The following is a 17,786-nucleotide window of genomic DNA, read 5'->3' as shown; positions in this document are numbered from 1 at the left end:
AACAAATCACCAAAATAAAAGCTAGACAGTAAGGGAGATAAAAAGATAAAAAATAAAAAAAATAAACAATTTAATAGTATTCACTTTGTTATTATGATTCAGAAAAACAACACATTGCTAGTAGTTCTCAAAGATTGTATTATAAAAAATATATAGGTCCCTTATCTTTTCTGCCCTGAATATTCCCAGGTTTTCCAGCATTGTATTATCCATGGCAAAATTAATAGAATTGCAGGAAACGAGCATTAAAACGGCACAATTTTCTCTCAGCTCCATTTCAGAATATGTAAAATTGCAGGAAATTTGCTTTAAAAACTGGAACATTCTCTCAGCTGCTTGGCAAAACATGTAGAATTGCAGGAAATAGCTTTAAAATATTTGACATTTATATTTTTGTCATTTAGCAGACGCGGTTATCCAGAGTGATTACCAGTTTGTGCATTCATCTTGAAATAGCAGGTATAGTTTGTGCACTTTTCCTCAATAAAGTAACTATTAGCAAAGTCAGCACTAGAAAACAAACAAACAAAAAAAGCTCAGCTCCATGGGAAAATGTGTAGAATTGCAGGAAATTGGCTTAAAAATGCTCAAATTTCTCTACAGCCAAACATGGGGGCCTCTAAAATGGGGGCCTCACATGGACAGCCGGCCACACTCATTGCCAAGCCCCCCACCTAAGCCCCTTTTTGCTCTCCCACCCACCTAACTGGCTTTTTCTTTTTCCATGGAAAGATGTGTAGCAACATTCAGTACAGTAGTTCCTATGTGATAATTTCAATAGCACAAATTGAACAGAGAGGGAGAGGGGGGAATGAAAGGGGCAGAGAAAGAGGGAAAGAGGGAGAGAGAGAGACTGCTACCATCGAGTGAGATGCTCTGGGAGGGGGAAAGAGAGCGAGAAGGGGGAAAGAGGGGGGGGAGAGAGAGGTTGAGAGGGGGGAAGAGAGACAGAGAGGGAAGAGATGGAGTGAGAGAGGTAGGAGAGAGAGAGAAAGAAATATATAGAGAGAGAAAGAGATAGGAGGGGGGAAAGAGAGAGAAGGAGAGAGAGACACTGCTACCATCGAGTGAGATGCTCTGGGAATTTTCCCATTCCATATGGAATACTCACTCTCTCAAAGCTCCCCCCCATACTTCCCATGCTTCCCAAGCGACCTCTCATCTGGTTGGCGCCCTGAGGAGACAAGAGATAAATATTGTTGATGTAAACATGTGAACTTTTGTGATCCGTAATGTCAAAAGTCACACTGAAGTCTAACAAAACAACCCCCACAATCTTTTTAGTGTCAATTTCTCTCAGCCAATCATCAGTCATTTGTGTAAGCGCTGTACATGTTAAATGCCCTTCTCTATAAGCGTACTGAAATTATGTTGTTGATTTGTTTACTGTGAAATAGCATTTTATTTGGTCAAACCATTTAAAAAAAAAGTTTACTAAGGGTTAGCAGCAGGCTGATTGGTCGGCTGTTTGAGCCAGTAAAGGGTTCTTTGAAGCTTGATGAAAGAAAGCCAGTCAACTGTCATGACTGGCTTTCATGTGCCATTCAATGAGGAGTATCTTCCGTCTGGCCACTCTACTATAAAGGCCTGATTGGTGGAGTGAAACAGAGATGGTTGTCCTTCTGGAAGGTCTTCCATCTCCACCTAGGAACTCTGGAGCTCTGTCAGTGACCATCGGGTCACTCGGACAAACCATCGGCTTCTACCTGACCAAGACCCTTTTCTCCCCCGATTACTCAGTTTGGCCGGAAGGCCAGCTCTAAGAAGAGTCTTGGTGTTTCCAAACTTCTTCCATTTAAGAATGCCATTGTGATATTGGGGGCCTTCAATGCTGCACACCTGTTTTGGTACCCTTCCCTATATCTGTGCCTTGACACAATCCTGTCTCGGAGCTCTACGGACAATTCCTTCGACATCATGGCTTGGTTTTTGCTCTGACATGCACGGTCAACTGTGAGACCTTATATAGACAGGTGTGTGCCTTTCCAAATCATGTCCACTCAGTTGAATTTACCACAGATGGACTCCAATCAAGTTGTACAAACATCTCAAGGATGATCAATGGAAACAGGATGCACCTGAGCTCAATTTCGAGTCTCATAGCAAAGGGTCTGAATACTTATGTAAATAAGGTATTTAAGTTTTTTTTTAAATAATACATTTGCTACACATTTTTAAAACCTCTTCTCGCTTTGTCATCATGGGGTATTGTGTGTAGATTGATGAGGAACCTTTTGTATTGACTCAATTTTAGAATAAGGCTGTAACCTAACAAAATGTGGAAAAGTCAAGGGGTCTGAATACTTTCTGAATGCACTGTATTCTAAGGATATGCATTTACAATAGTAACAGATGGCAGCAAAGGTTTCAGATACATGGACACCTGACAAAGAAAAAGACCAAGACAAGAAACAGGGTGAGACATGACACAGATATTTGGAACCCTTGAGAAGATATTCTCTAGCGATTAGATCAGACACAGAAAAAGACAGAAAGAGAAGGGCAGGGAAAGAGAGAAAGAACAGCTGATAGACAGAGAGCGAGAAAGACAGAGACAGTGAGAGAGACAGGACAGACTTAATAGAGATAGAGAGAAAGAGAACAATAAATAGAGACCTATAGATTAAAAGACAGAGACAGATATAGTGGTAGTACCCGTGAGAAAATGTTCTCCAGTGAGCTGGTCAGCGAGCTCTTGGCCTTGTTCTTCAGGATGTCCAGTTTGAAGCGGCCGCCCGTCACCGCTGTGCTGTCCGCTGGTGCTGTCGTGGTGTTGGGGGTTTTCTGGTACACACAGATAAAGGTCAAAGGTCAGAGGTTACGCCACAGTCAAACACTACAACAACCTGGTTCTATATGGGGCAACAGTGCTGTTAAATGCAGAAACAGTCAGGTTCCAAGACAAATGCAATATAGCATAGAAAATAAAGTGTAAAAACTATTTCTTAAAAAATTCAATCATAGTCCAAACCTGTACGATTCTGTGTTTAACACAGAACTTGTGCACATAGTTACATAGAACTTTCAGTAACACTTCATAATACCGTTCAGTATAAGCCATTTATAAGGCATTCATAATGTTTCACATTAGTCCTCATAAACCATGTACTCATCCCCAGTCAAGTATTTTTGCAGTCCCTAATCTAAAGTGAGGCCTATGTATACTTTATAAATACTTTACACACTACCGGTCAAAACATTTGGAACACCTACTCAATCAAGGGTTTTTCTTTATGTTTACTATTTTGTAAACTGTAGAATAATAGTGAAGACATCAAAACTATGAAATAACACATTATGGAATGATGTAGTAACCAAAAAAGTGTTATATTATATTTGAGATTCTTCAAATAGCCACCCTTTGCCTTGATGACAGCTTTGCACACTCTTGGCATTCTCTCAACCAGATTCACCTGGAATACTTTTCCAACAGTCTTGAAGGAGATCCCACATATGTGACCAGATTCAGGAAACTACAGTGGTTTCTCCTTTAAAAGTTGCGAGCTTACGCCGCGGGACTTAGCGGTACCCAGCGTCACGGCTTCATTGCTCCAGACCACCGCAAGGGAGCACTCATTATACATTTGGGTCCCAAGGTTTTTATATGACCAATCATATCGAGTGGTTCCAATGATGAATTTGACCCGTCCCTGGTGACTTTCTTCAGCAAAGATGGCTGACAAAACATTACGGGGAAGCAAATTTAAGTAGTTATAACGTCATAACGAGTCAAGTAAAAACTGTACAATTGAGAGGAATATGTTAGTTCATGTAGAGACAAACGTTTGTGCATATTCTTTTGTCGCTATTTATAAAGTTAGCTGACTAGCTAACATTAGCTAGCTAGCTAGTGTTAGGAGAATTAATTTGTAATTCGTGTTGTTTAATGTTTTAGGGACTAGCAAACCAGGCTGTCGTTTTGTGTGACAGTGGATGTAAAGAATCTAGCTAGCTAAAGCATTTACTGCAAAATGAATGTACCTTTGTGTAAGCTTGCCTTGCTTATATTTGCCATGCAATACAGCTGAAGTAACATAGCTAGCTAACTATTTATTTGCTTATTGTGTAGCAAATAAAAAAATAACTGTATGCCTATGGATGTGTAGCTAGCTACAGTATGTAGCCGATCTGTGTATGGACCCTAAAACTTTGGTATGAATATTAGTTCAGAACCTATCTATGAACCTCAGCTATCATAGTTGTTGTATCGACTTCAAGTCTGACTGGCATTAATGAAGCCTATGGATTGAGTTGAATATAATAATTTTATTGTGCCAAGGATGCAAGTCCTATATACATGTACTGTAGTTATTACCACGCATGAGATCCCCCACATTGTAGCCTGTACATTGAATCTATTCACTGATCATGTACTCTTCCTTGTCAAATAAAGGTGTGGTTCAGGTATGAATCTCTGAGACATTATTTTTCAGTCATATCCAATACCATGTGTACCAAACTCCATTCTTTAAATGATGCTGTGTCTACATGCACTGTATGTATCACAATTATACACTTCAACAGTGTTTACCACTCCTGCTCGTGGGACAAGTATGATTACACATTGTAACTATGCAAGACTAGAAACATGATTTAAGTAAAGGCTGATTTGTAATTCATATATACAGAAATACACCCATGCCTATCTAACTCCCTTCATCTGCATTAATCTGAGGACACAGGAGAGTATTTCAATGAGATACTTAATCTTCAACCCGTGGAGAATGTGAAACGCTTTATTGAAAGAAGTTCATTATCCAGGTGTTATAAATAAATAATATATTATAATTATTATAATTATAATATCATATTATAAATACAAGTTCAATCTGTACTTCAATGCACATTTGGTGTGCATTATTAAAAAAGAGGAAGAAAGAGGTGGGGAGAAAGGTGTAGAAGACAGAAAATGAAAGAGGTAAGAACAGAGGAGCAGGGAAGACAGCATATGATTAATGATTTACAGTACTACCCTAATATTCTCTCAGTTCATCACAACTACATAGAGTGTCTTGCGGTGTCTTCTAACCAGCCTTGGGCTCCCAGTCGGCCCGAAGGTTATCTTAAGAGCGGGTGAGGTGGTGATGACAGGACTGGCTTCCTCTCTCACATCAAAACATACCTGCAAACGAGAGACAGATGGATAGAGAGATACAGTCAGAAGTCAGAAGTTTACATAAACTTAGGTGGTAGTCATTAAAACTTGTTTTTCAACCACTCCACAAATTTCTTGTTATCAAACTATAGTTTTGGGAAGTTGGTTAGGACATCTACTTTGTGCATGACACAAGTAATTCTTCCAACAATTGTTTACAGACAGATTATTTCACTTATAATTCACTGTATCACAATTCCAGTGGGTCAGAAGTTTACAGTCGTGGCCAAAAGTTTTGAGAATGACACAAATATTAATTTACACTAAGTTTGCTGCTTCAGTGTCTATAGATATTTTTGTCAGATGTTACTATGGAATACTGAAGTATAATTATAAGCATTTCATAAGTGTCAAAAGCTTTTATTGACGATTACATGAAGTTGATGCAGAGTCAATATTTGCAGTGTTGGCCCTTCTTTTTCAAGACCTCTGCAATCCGCCCTGGCATGCTGTCAATTAACTTCTGGGCCACATCCTGACTGATGGCAGCCCATTCTTGCATAATCAATGCTTGGAGTTTGTCAGAATTTGTGGGTTTTTGTTTGTCCACCAGCCTCTGGAGGATTGACCACAAATTCTCAATGGGATTAAGGTCTGGGTAGTTTCCTGGCCATGGACCCAAAATATCGATGTTTTGTTCCCTGAGCCACTTAGTTATCACTTTTGCCCTATGGCAAGGTGCTCCATGATGCTGGAAAAGGCATTGTTCGTCACCAAACTGTTCCTGGATGGTTGGGAGAAGTAGCTCTCGGCTGTGTTCTTTGGCAAAATTGTGAGTGAGCCCACTCCCTTGGCTGAGAAGCAACCCCACACATGGTCTGAGGATGCTTTACTGTTGGCATGACACAGGACTGATGGTAGCGCTCACCTTGCCTTCTCCGGACAAGCTTTTTTCCGGATGCCCGAAACAATCGGAAAGGGGATTCATCAGAGAAAATAACTTTATCCCAGTCCAATCTCTGTAACTTTTGCAGAATATCAGTCTGTCCCTGATGTTTTTCCTAGAGAGAAGTGGCTTCTTTGCTGCCCTTCTTGACACCAGGCCATCCTCAAAAAGTCTTCGCCTCACTGTGTGTGCAGATGCACTCACACCTGCCTGCTGCCATTCCTGAGCAAGCTCTGTACTGGTGGTGCACCGATCCCGCAGCTGAATCAACATTAGGAGACGGTCCTGGCGCTTGTTGGACTTTCTTGGGCGCCCTGAAGCCTTCTTCACAACAATTGAAGTTCTTGATGATCCGTTAAATGGTTGACGTAGGTGCAATCTTACTGGTAGAAATATCCTTGCCTGTGAAGCCCTTTTTGTGCAAAGCAATGATGAAGGCACGTGTTTCCTTGCAGGTAACCATGGTTGACAGAGGAAGAACAATGTTTCCAATCGCCACCCTCCTTTTGAAGCTTCCAGTCTGTGATTCAAACTCAATCAGCATGACAGAGTGATCTCCAGCCTTGTCCTCGTCAACACTCACACCTGTGTTAACGAGAGAATCACTGACATGATGTCAGCTGGTCCTTTTGTGGCAGGGCTGAAATGCAGTGGAAATGTTTTTGGGGGATTCAGGTCATTTCCATGGCAAATAGGGACTTTGCAATAAATTGCAATTCATCTGATCACTCTTCATAACATTCTGGAGTATATGCAAATTGCCATCATACAAACTGAGGCAGCAGACTTGGTGAAAATGTATATCTGTGTCATTCTCAAACCTTTTGGTCACGACTGTACATACACTAAGTTGACTGTGCCTTTAAACAGCTTGGAAAATTACAGAAAATGATGTCATGGCTTTAGAAGCTTCTGATAGGCTAAATTACATAATTTGAGTCAATTGGAGGTGTACCTGTGGATGTATTTCAAGGCCTACCTTCAAACTCTCAGTGCCTCTTTGCTTGACATCATGGGAAAATCAAAAGAAATCAGCCAAGAAAAATTTCCAAATAGACTTCCACAAGTCTGGTTCATCCTTGGGAGCAATTCCCAAACGCCTGAAGGTACCACGTTCATCTGTACAAACAATAGTACGCAAGTATAAACACCATGAGACCACGTAGCCGTCATACCGCTAAGGAAGGAGACGCGTTCTGTCTCCTAGAGATGCACTTACCTTGGTGCGAAAAGTGCAAATCAATCCCAGAACAACAGCAAAGGACCTTCTGAGATGCTGGAGGGAACAGGTACAAAAGTATCTATATCCACAGTAAAACGAGTCCGATATCGACATAACCTGAAAGGCCTCTCAGCAAGGAAGAAGCCACTGCTCCAAAACCGCCATAAAAAAGCTAGACTAAAGTTTGCAACTGCACATTTGTGGCCTGCTGGAGGTCATTTTGCAGGGCTCTGGCAGTGCTACTCCTTGCACAAAGGCGGAGGTAGCGGTCCTGCTGCTGGGTTGTTGCCCTCCTACGGCCTACTCCACGTCTCCTGATGTACTGGCCTGTCTCCTGGTAGCGCCTCCATGCTCTGGACACTACGCTGACAGACACAGCAAACCTTCTTGCCACAGCTCGCATTGATGTGCCATCCTGGATGAACTGCACTACCTGAGCCACTTGTGTGGGTTGTAGACTCCGTCTCATGCTACCACTAGAGTGAGAGCAACGCCAGCATTCAAAAGTGACCAAAACATCAGCCAGGAAGTATAGGAACTGAGAAGTGGTCTGTGGTCACCCCCTGCAGAATCACTCCTTTATTGGGGGTGTCTTGCTAATTGCCTATAATTTCCACCTTTTGTCTATTCCATTTGCACAACAGCATGTACAATTTATTGTCAATCAGTGTTGCTTCCAAAGTGGACAGTTTAATTTCACAGAAGTGTGATTGACTTGGAGTTACATTGTGTTGTTTAAGTGTTCCCTTTATTTTTTTGAGGAGTGTATATATGATTTATAAGTGGATGTAGCAACTACAGATTGACCCTTTAAGTCTATCAAAAGTTTGAGCATGTGTCTGTTAAGCCTATGGATTTTTTTTTTATCAGCATGAATTAGATTGAGCAATAAAAGCCCCACTTTTATTCCACAGGCTTGGATCAACATTATGCAGCTGTTGCAAGAGCGCATTTTCACTGGTTTCAAAAACAATGATTGATACGCAGTTTCAACTTCTTGAATTCAACCATTATTGGTTTCAAATACACATTTAGATTTGTGAACAGCCATCCACAGCAAATGGCTAAATGAGAGAGCAGCAGTGTGATTCACATCAATGCGCTACGTGTATATCAATAATAAGTGATATCCGTAACGCCGTAGACTACACCACTGCTGTCATCCATACCTCCAAGCGTTTATTCAAGTTGGATCAGTTTTGGACGCTGACATCAGTCGCACCATTGGAAGGCATAGCTTTCCACTGTAGCCTACTCCTGCTCTTTTCCTGTGATCAATCGAAAAAATTTGGTGTCATCATAGTGGTCTCTGAGTTGTGGTCAGACTCGTTCACGTGGAACAAACTTAAACTTGCGCCTTTTTTCAATGGTGATTCGAATGTCATTGAGAAAACAGCGAAGTGTCAAAGATTTTTTTCCGCAAACATCCTTTCTCGAATTTAAATGTAATCCTTTTTTCCCCCAAAAGTATCTGTAATCTTATTTTTTTTTTTTACATTGCTGGTAATGCAATGGATTAGTTGCAGTTTTAAAAAAATCCTTTACATGTAATGGATTACATGTAATCTATTACTCCCCAACCCTGTGCATCAATCTACGAGACTTCATAGAGGGCCAGCCAACTTTCTGATACAAATATACATCACTGTATACATCATTGTATTAGCATTTATTATGGATCCCCATTAGCTACTGCCAAAGCAGCAACATTAAGGCAGTTATACAATTCTAAAAATATCACAATACATTCACAGATTCCTCAACACACTGTGTGCCCTCAGGCCCCTACTCCACCACAACCATATATCTACCATGCAAAATCCATGTGTACGTGTGTGTATAGTGTGTATGTTATCATTGGTGTGTATGCATGTGTCTGTGACTATGTTTCTTACTTCACAGTCCCAACTGTTCCATAAGGTGTATTTTTATTCGTTTTTTTAATGTAATTTTACTTCTTGCATCAGTTACTTGAAGTGGTATAGAGTTCCATGTAGTCATGGATCTATGTAGTACTGCGCAAATAGTCCGGTTAGCCATTTGATGGTTTGGGGGTAGAAGCTGTTAAAAAGCCTTTTGGATGAAGACTTGGCGCTACAGTACCGCTTGCCCTGTACGGTATCAGAGAGAACAGTATGAGTAAAGTGGCTGGAGTCTTTGGCAATTTTTAGGGCCTTCCTCTGACACCGCCTGGTATAGAGGTTCTGGATGGAGGAAGCTTGGCGCCAGTGATGTCCTGGGCCATACGCACTACCCTCTGTAGTGCCTTGCGGTTGGAGGCCGAGCAGTTGCCATACCAAGTGGTGATGCAACTGGCCAGGATGCTCTCGATGGTGCAGCTGCAGAGATTTTGAGGATCTGAGGACCCATGCAAAATCTTTTTAGTCTTCTGAGGGGGTTTAGGCGTTGTCGTGCCCTTCACAACTGTCTTAGTGTGTTTGGACCATGATAGTTTGCTAGTGATGTTGGTGACACCAACAAACTTGGAGCTCTCAACCTGCTCCACCACAGCCCCGTCGATGAGAGTGGGGGCGTGTTCGGTCCTGCTTTTCCTGTAATCCACAATCATCTCCTTTGTCTTGATCACGTTGAGGGAGAGGTTGTTATCCTGGCACCACACTGCCAGTTATCTGACCTCCTCCCTAGAGGCCGTCTCATCGTTGTCGGTGATCAGGCCTACCACTGCTGTGTCATCGGCAAACTTAATGATGGTGTTGGAGTCGTGCTTGGCCTTGCAGTCATGGGTGAACAGGGAGTACAGGAGGGGACTGAGCACGCACCCCTGAGGGGCTCCCGTGTTGAGGATCAGCGTGGCATATGTGTTGTTACCTACCCTCACCACCTGGGGGCGGCCCATCAGGAAGTCCAGGATCCAGTTGCAGAGGGAGATGTTTAGTTCCAGGGTCCTTGGCTTAGTGATGAGCTTCGAGGGCCCTATGGTGTTGAACGCTGAGCTGTAGTCAATGAACAGCATTCTCACGTAGGTGTTCCTTTTGTCCAAGTGTGAAAGGGCAGTGTGGAGTGCAATAGAGATTGCGTTATCTGTAGATCTGTTGGGGCGGTATGCAAATTGGAGTGGTCTAGAGTTTCTGGGATAATGGTGTTGATGTGAGCCATGACCAGCCTTTCAAAGCACTTCGTGCTACGGGTTGGTAGTCATTTAGACAGGTTACTTTAGTGTTCTTGGGCACAGGGACTATGGTGGTCTGCTTGAAACATGTTGATATTACAGACTTGGTCAGGGACAGGTTGAAAATGTCAGTTAAGACACCTGCCAGCTGGTCAGCGCATGCTCAGAGTACATGTTCTGGTAATCCGTCTGGCCCTGCGGCCTTGTAAATGTTGACCTCTTTAAAGGTCTTATTCACATCGGCTATGGAGAGCGTGACCGCACAGTCACTTGGAACAGCTGGTGCTCTCATGCATATTTCAGTGATACTTGCCATAAAGCGAGCATAAAAGTAATTTAGCTTGTCTGGTAGGCTCGTGTCACTGGGCAGCTTTCGGCTGTGCTTCCCTTTGTAGTCTGACGAGCGTCGGTAGAGCGTGTAGTACGATTCTATCTTAGTCCTGTATTGATGCTTTTCTTGTTTGGTTCGTTCGAGGGCATAGCGGGATTTCTTATAAGCTTCTGGGTTAGAGTCCCGCTCCTTGAAAGCGGCAGCTCTACCCTTTAGCTAAGTGTGGATGTTGCCTGTAATCCATGGTTTCTGTTTGGGGTATGTACGTACATTCACTGTGGGAGCGATGTCATCGATGCAATTATTGATGAAGCCAGTGACTAATGTGGTGTACTCTTAAATGCCATCAGAAGAATCCCAGAACATATTCCAGTCCTGTAGCTTAGCATCTGCTTCATCTGACCACTTTTTTATTGACCAATTCATTGGTTTTTGCTTGTAAGCAGGAATCAGGAGGATATAATTATATCGTTTGACATGTTTCGACAAACTTTACCGGTACTTTTAGCATGTATTCGTCTGCCTTTTGTGACCGTCTTGGAGCCATTGGATTACTGAACAAAACGCGCCAACAAAACAGAGTTTTTGGGACATAAAGAGGGACTTTATCGAACAAAACAAACATTTACTGTGTAACTGGGAGTCTTGTGAGTGCAACCATATGAAGATCATTAAAGGTAAGTGATTAATTTTATCGCTATTTCTGACTTTAGTGACTCCTCTACTTGGCTGGTAAATGTTTGTATGCTTTTTTTATGCGGGGCGCTGTCTTCAGATAATTGCATGGTAAGCTTTCGCCGTAAAGCCTTTTTGAAATGAACAAGAAGTTCATCTTTAAGCCGATATGTATAACACTTGTTTATTTTATGAATGCTTATTATGTGTATTTCTGTATTTTGAATTTGGCGCTCTGCAATTTCACCGGATGTTGGCCAGGTGGGACGCTAGCGTCCCACATACCCAAGAGAGGTTAAAGAGGTATTTTATTGCCCTCAGCACAAGGTGCCCTGTGAAATGATAATGCTGTTTAATCAGCTTCTTGATATGCCACACTTGTCAGGTGGATGGATTACCTTGGCAAATTATAAATGCTTATTAATTAACAGGGATGTAAACAAATATGTGCAAAATATTTGAGAGAAGTAAGCTTTTTGTGCATATGGAAAATGTTTGGGATTTTTTATTTCAGCTCCTGAAACATGGGACCAACACTTTACATGTTGCGTTTATATTTTTGTTCAGTGCAGTAAGCAAGCAGGGATGTAGTAGTAAAATAAAGATGGGTGAACACTGAACGCCGGTCAAATAACTTGACCGCTAGTAAACCACCGCAAAAAAATGTACACTCGACTGGGGAATTGAATACTACCATCGGAGTGTGTTTATGCTCCTCTACATCCCTGTATCAGCACAGAGGCAGTAAAAGCAAGACAAGAGGTTTGTAGCGGTTTAACTTCTAGAAGTCTCCTAGAGCCCTGAGAGTGACTTCTAGAAGAGGGTTTGAGGTTTCTTGTTTTGTCTCAATATACTGCCTGAACATGGAGGACTCCATTCAACTGACTGTGCTCTCCACTGCTGTTAACAAACCGGGACAAGGCCACAGAGAGCTGGTCATAAACTTTCATGGGCCACTGTGAGTCAGAGAGTGGGTGACTGAGTGAGTGACAGGGAAGTAAGAGAGGCAGGGAGAGAAGAGAGATCGAGCAAGACAGAACGAGAGAGAGTGAGTGAGTGAGACGGAAAGAGAGAGAGAGATGGGGTTTTAAACTCTGCATGTGACATTACAGGATGTGCTGTTGTCTCCCACACTATAGTTGAAACTATGGAGCTCAAATGGGACCGCTGATTGACAGACAGGTTGAACCTATAGGCAGGTCTATAGTACAAGTGAGGGAATAGTACCAGCTGGGCCTCTCCGATGTGGAGGTGGGATTTCTGCTTGGTTCCACATAGCTGGCGGAGGTGGAGAATCACCAGCTCATTCTCTTCCTGGTCCGACACAGGCTTCATCCTCTATAGGGACGAATACGCATTTCATTAAATCCATCCATCAATCAGCCAAATGCATTTATAAGTCCCTTTTTTTTTTTTTACATCAGCAGTTTTTACAAAGTGATTTTACATTAACTCGGCATAGACTACAAAGAGCAAAGCAAAAGCGAGAGAAAAAACAAAATCCCAAGAAGCAAAAAACCAAGGGAGTAGCCTGGCTCAGAGGGGTGACCCAATCTGTTCTGGCTGGGCCACTACTCATTGCTGTCATTGGTGTCTGTCTATCTATATTTGATCTATTGGTGTCATTGAATACAATATAAATAGATACATTTTCTAAATGGGGTTGTTAAAGCTACTAGCAGTTGGAGCCTGTAAATATATCGACTGCTCCATTTTGTCAAAGATAGAGCTCTAAAGATACGGTAGATATTAAAGATACGATTTCTATTATCGCTCCTCTCATTCTTTACATGGAGGATCTGGTTAAGAAACATAGTACTATTAATTGTCAAAAGTGATTCTAAGAACAATCATTATCTTCAGTCTCACAGTCCGTATCAGACCTAGGTTCAAATACTTTCAGATTTAGCCTGCCTGGAGCTCCCAGAAGGGCAAGGTTTGCAACTATTCTAATGGGCAATTGTGGAAGACAAGCTCATTGAAGCACCTATAAAGTATTTGAAATGATTTTTAAATGGTATTTGAGTCTAGGTCTGGTCCTTACCTGAACTCGCTCAAAGATGTCGACCTGTTCGTTGTCAGTCAGTTGAGAGAGGTACTTCTGGATGGCCAGCTTGGCCCTGGGAGGATACAGACCTGGATTCACACACACAGGAACCAAATTAATTGTCATTAAGCCCCCCCCCCAAAAAAAATAATAGACTGGGAAGAGGAGAATTGAACGGAGCACACAACCAACTGGGTTGCCTGATGGTGAGATATGCAAAGACAGTGTTTTCAAACTCAAAATGTGGAGCTACTTTTTCCTAAGAAGCTGAGGTAGAAAAATGATCTGACTCAAAAGTGATTCGCACTGCAAACCCTACTGATTTGACAGAGAAGCCGAGATGAAGTGTGTGTGGGAGTCTTTTCTTCTCATTTGATAACATGAAGGTTGAATAAATGGTTATGCATTGCTTATGAATGGTTTATGACTGCGGCATTAAGTCCTCCTGTAGGCACCCTTCAAGTAAAAATGACCTTTCCAATCTGTATTTGGAAAGATAATTGATTTAGCTTTTATTGTCTCTTTCCCCTGTGCTGTAATTTTGTTATTTTGAAAGCAAAAAAAAAGCTGTCTTCAAAAAAGTGTTCACACCCCTTGACTTATTCCACATGTTGTTGTATTACAGCCTGCGATTGTGTGTCACAAGCCTACACACAATATCCCATGATGTTAAAGTGGAATTATGTTTTTAGATTATATATTTTTTCCCCAAAAACTCAAAGCTGAAATGTCAATAAGATTTCAACTCCTTTGTTATGGCAAGCATGAATCGCATTATAAGCTGCATGGACTCTCTGGGTGCAATAATAAAGTTTAACATGATTTTTGAATGACTACCTCATCTCTGTACCAACCACACACATACAATTATATGTAAGGTCCCTCAGTCGAGCAGTGCCTTGCAAAGAAGGGCACCTATTGGTAGATGGGTAAAAAAATATTTTAAAAAGCAGATGGCAGGGGAGTGGTTATTGGAGGGAGATATCTTGCAGCCCGCTGGCTCCACCCCCGAGGCTTATATGGACTTCCTGCCCCAACGAGGCGAGCCTGTGGATCATTAAGCCAGAGAGTACTTGGGGATAAAAGAGGAAGCGGCCTGCCACCAGGGGCAGAGAACGGAGAGGGAAGCGTGTGTTAAGAGAGATACATATCTGTGTGATTATACAGTGTGATATGGACTGTCTGAATACCCCCACTGTGTACCGAACTGGTTTGGCTGAGGACCCGAGTTTAAGGATTAACCCTGGAGAACGGAACAGACAAAGAGAACGGATTGTGGACTGTGAACTGGCTGGTGAATTCCCCCCTTTTCCCCAGTTTGCAAAACTCCCTAATATACTCCCCATTTGTATTCTAGTTGTGCTCCTTGTGCATGTTTGGTTATTGAACTTGGTGACGTGGAAACCCCACACCCTTGAACCTGCTACATGACAGTGAATATCCCTTTGAGCGTGGTGTAGTTATTAATTACACTTTGGATGGTGTATCAATACACCCAGTCACTACAAAGATACAGGCTTGCTTCCAAACTCTGATGCCGGAGAGGAAGGAAACCACTCAGGGATTTTCACCATGAGGCCAATGGTGCCTTTAAAACAGTTAGAGTTTAATTGCTGATAGGAGAACTACAACATTGTAGTTACTCCATAAGACTAACCTAAATTAGTTAAAGAAGGAAGTCTACATATTCCAAAACATGCATCCTGTTAGCAAGGCACTAAAGCAAAGCTGCAAGAAATTAGAAATGAATGTTAAGTCCTGAATACAATCCGGTAGGTTTGGGGCAAATCAAACAACACATCACTGAGTACTACTCTTTGTATTTTCAAGCATGGTGGTGGCTGTATTATGTTATGGGTATGCTCAACATTGGCGAGGACTAGGGAGATTTTTAGGATAAAAAATAAATGGAATAGAGCTAAGAACAGCCAAAAGCCTAGAGGAAAACATGGTTCAATCTGCTTTCCAACAGCCACTGGGAGACAAATTCACCTTTCAGCAGGACAATAACCTAAAACACAAGGCCAAATGAACACTGGAGTAGCTTACCAAGACGACATTGAATGTTCCTGAGTGGCCTAGTTACAGTTTTGACTTAAATCGGCTTGAAAATCTATGGCAAGACATGAAAATGGCTTTCAAGCAATGATCAACAACCAACTTCACAGAGCTTGAAGAAATTTTTAAAGAATAATGTGCAAATATTGTACATTCCAGGTGTGCAAAGCTCTTAGAGACTTATCCAGAAAGACACATCTGTAATCACTGCCAAAGGTGATTCAAACATGGGGTTGAATACTTATCTAAACAAGATACAGTATATTAGTGTGTTAGAATTTTGCTTCCACTTTGACAGAGTATTTTGTGTAGATCACTGACAAAAAAAAAATACAATTAAATCCATTTTAATCCCAACTTGTGACACAACAAAATGTGGAAAAAAAGTCAAGGGGGTGTGAATACTTTCTGAAGGCACTGTAATAGATCCGGTAGACAGTGGCGTACCCTCAATCCTCTCGCAGAGTTTGTGCAGGTCGTGCATAGGGCAGGCCTCGCACAGCTTGACCTGTGTCTTGGCGCTCTGCAGAGCTGCTGCCGTACTGAAGGCTTGCTTCAGAGTAAGCATCACCTCATCCACCTATAGGCAAACACACACACACAGCAGTCTAACTCCACTTACAGTAAACACCAACTTGGATTCCTAGCACTCCACAGAACCCTTCCTCCAGGCTATTTCACAACCCAATACATTATGACCAATGTTTTGTGATACTGGTAGGCCTATAGTAGATGTAGATGTGCATTACAGCTTTAGTTAAACATTTTGACATAGCCCAGGTATATCATAGCAACAATTCAAACACATTATGTGGCCCAAGCAGGAAGCAACCTCACAACCATGCTAAAATGGTTCTCCATCTCCAGATTGTGAATGTGCCCTTCTGTAAGACCCATGATTGAAATATTCAACCAATCAACACCTTCTCTCTGGACCCTAATTAGCTACATCGAGTGTGTTGCTGCAGGGTTGGATCAAAACTCTGCACATGGGGAACCCTGCTCTAATGAACTGAGCCATTGGAACCACAAGGAGTCAGGGACCAATTTGAATTTGGATTTATTATGGATCCCAATTAGCTGTTGCAAAGCCAGCAGCTACTCTTCCTGGAGTCCGGCAAAATTAAGTCAGTTAAACCATTTTGAAAACATTACAATACATTCATCACAGATTTCACAACACACTAAGTGTGTGCCCTCAGGCTCCAACTCCACTACAACATATCTCCAAAGCAAAATCCATGTGTACGTGTGTATAGTGCGTATGTTATCGTGTGTGTACGCATGTGTCTCTGCCTATTTTCCTAAGTCCTTCTTTGTGGCACCTGACCACACTATTGAACAGTAGTCCAAGTGCGACAAAACTAGAGCCTGTAGGACCTGCCTTGTTGACAGGGCTGTTAAGAAGGCAGAGTAGCGCATATTATGGACAATGACAGTTTACAATCCAGGGTTACTCCAAGAAGTTTAGTCACCTCAACTTAATCAATTTCCACATTATTTAATACAAGATTTAGTTGAGGTTTAGAGTTTAGTGAATGATTTTTCCCAAATACAATGCCTTTAGTTTTTGAAATATTTAGCGGTAACTTATTCCTTGCCACCCATTCTAAAACTAACTGCAGCTCTTTGTTCATTGTTGCTGTCATTTCAGTCGCTGTAGTAGCTGACGTGTATAGTGTTGAGTCATCCGCATACATAGACACTCTGGCTTTACTCAAAACCAGTGGCATGTCGTTAGTAAAGATTGAAAAAAGTAAGGGGCCTAGACAGCTGCCCTGGGGAATTCCTGATTCTAACTGGATTATATTTGAGAGGCTTCCATTAAAAGAACACCCTCTGTGTTCTGTTAGACAGGTAACTCTTTATCCACATTATAGCAGGGGATGTAAAGCCATAACACATACATTTTTCCAGCAGCAGACTATGATTGATAATGTCAAATGAGATGTACACAGGAAGTGTGCAGTGGAAGGAGCTAGCCGATACTCACCAGGGATTCGCTGGCACACTGGAAGACGTAGCACACATACTGGCTCGGACCAGTCTCCCCCGGGTCGCGAAAGATAAACCCAAAGTGGTCCGTCTTGTTTATACCCTGAGCAAACCGCACAATACAATCAAATATCATGATGCGCTGCAATACAGACGATACACTACATTGGTACAGTTTAAGTATAGAATTCATTGGTATTTTATACAGCACAGTATATGTTTGAGAGACTGGTTGGAGAGAGGTTTCTCAACCTTCTATAAATCAATTTAATCCCCTAATACAACAT

At 41.9% G+C, this 17,786-nt stretch overlaps 1 protein-coding gene across 2 annotated transcripts in view; it reads right to left on the bottom strand.

The window, feature by feature from the left end:
- tbc1d4 (TBC1 domain family, member 4) overlaps positions 1 to 17,786 on the bottom strand; it is a 120,520-nt gene that overhangs the window by 52,977 nt on the left and 49,757 nt on the right. For both annotated transcript variants that reach the window (XM_055870924.1, XM_055870923.1), the window contains exons 6-11: positions 17,498 to 17,602; positions 15,952 to 16,084; positions 13,444 to 13,535; positions 12,627 to 12,737; positions 2,656 to 2,784; positions 1,112 to 1,174 (exon numbers count right to left, since the gene is read on the bottom strand). In XM_055870924.1, the coding sequence (XP_055726899.1) occupies positions 1,112 to 1,174; positions 2,656 to 2,784; positions 12,627 to 12,737; positions 13,444 to 13,535; positions 15,952 to 16,084; positions 17,498 to 17,602 (633 nt within the window). The remainder of the gene's footprint in view (positions 1 to 1,111; positions 1,175 to 2,655; positions 2,785 to 12,626; positions 12,738 to 13,443; positions 13,536 to 15,951; positions 16,085 to 17,497; positions 17,603 to 17,786) is intronic.

The sequence above is a fragment of the Salvelinus fontinalis genome, chromosome 19, assembly GCF_029448725.1.
Source record: "Salvelinus fontinalis isolate EN_2023a chromosome 19, ASM2944872v1, whole genome shotgun sequence".
NCBI classification, from domain to species: domain Eukaryota; kingdom Metazoa; phylum Chordata; class Actinopteri; order Salmoniformes; family Salmonidae; genus Salvelinus; species Salvelinus fontinalis.
The sequence above is the reverse complement of the archived record's forward strand: the minus strand, read 5'-3'. Positions and strand labels throughout refer to the sequence as shown.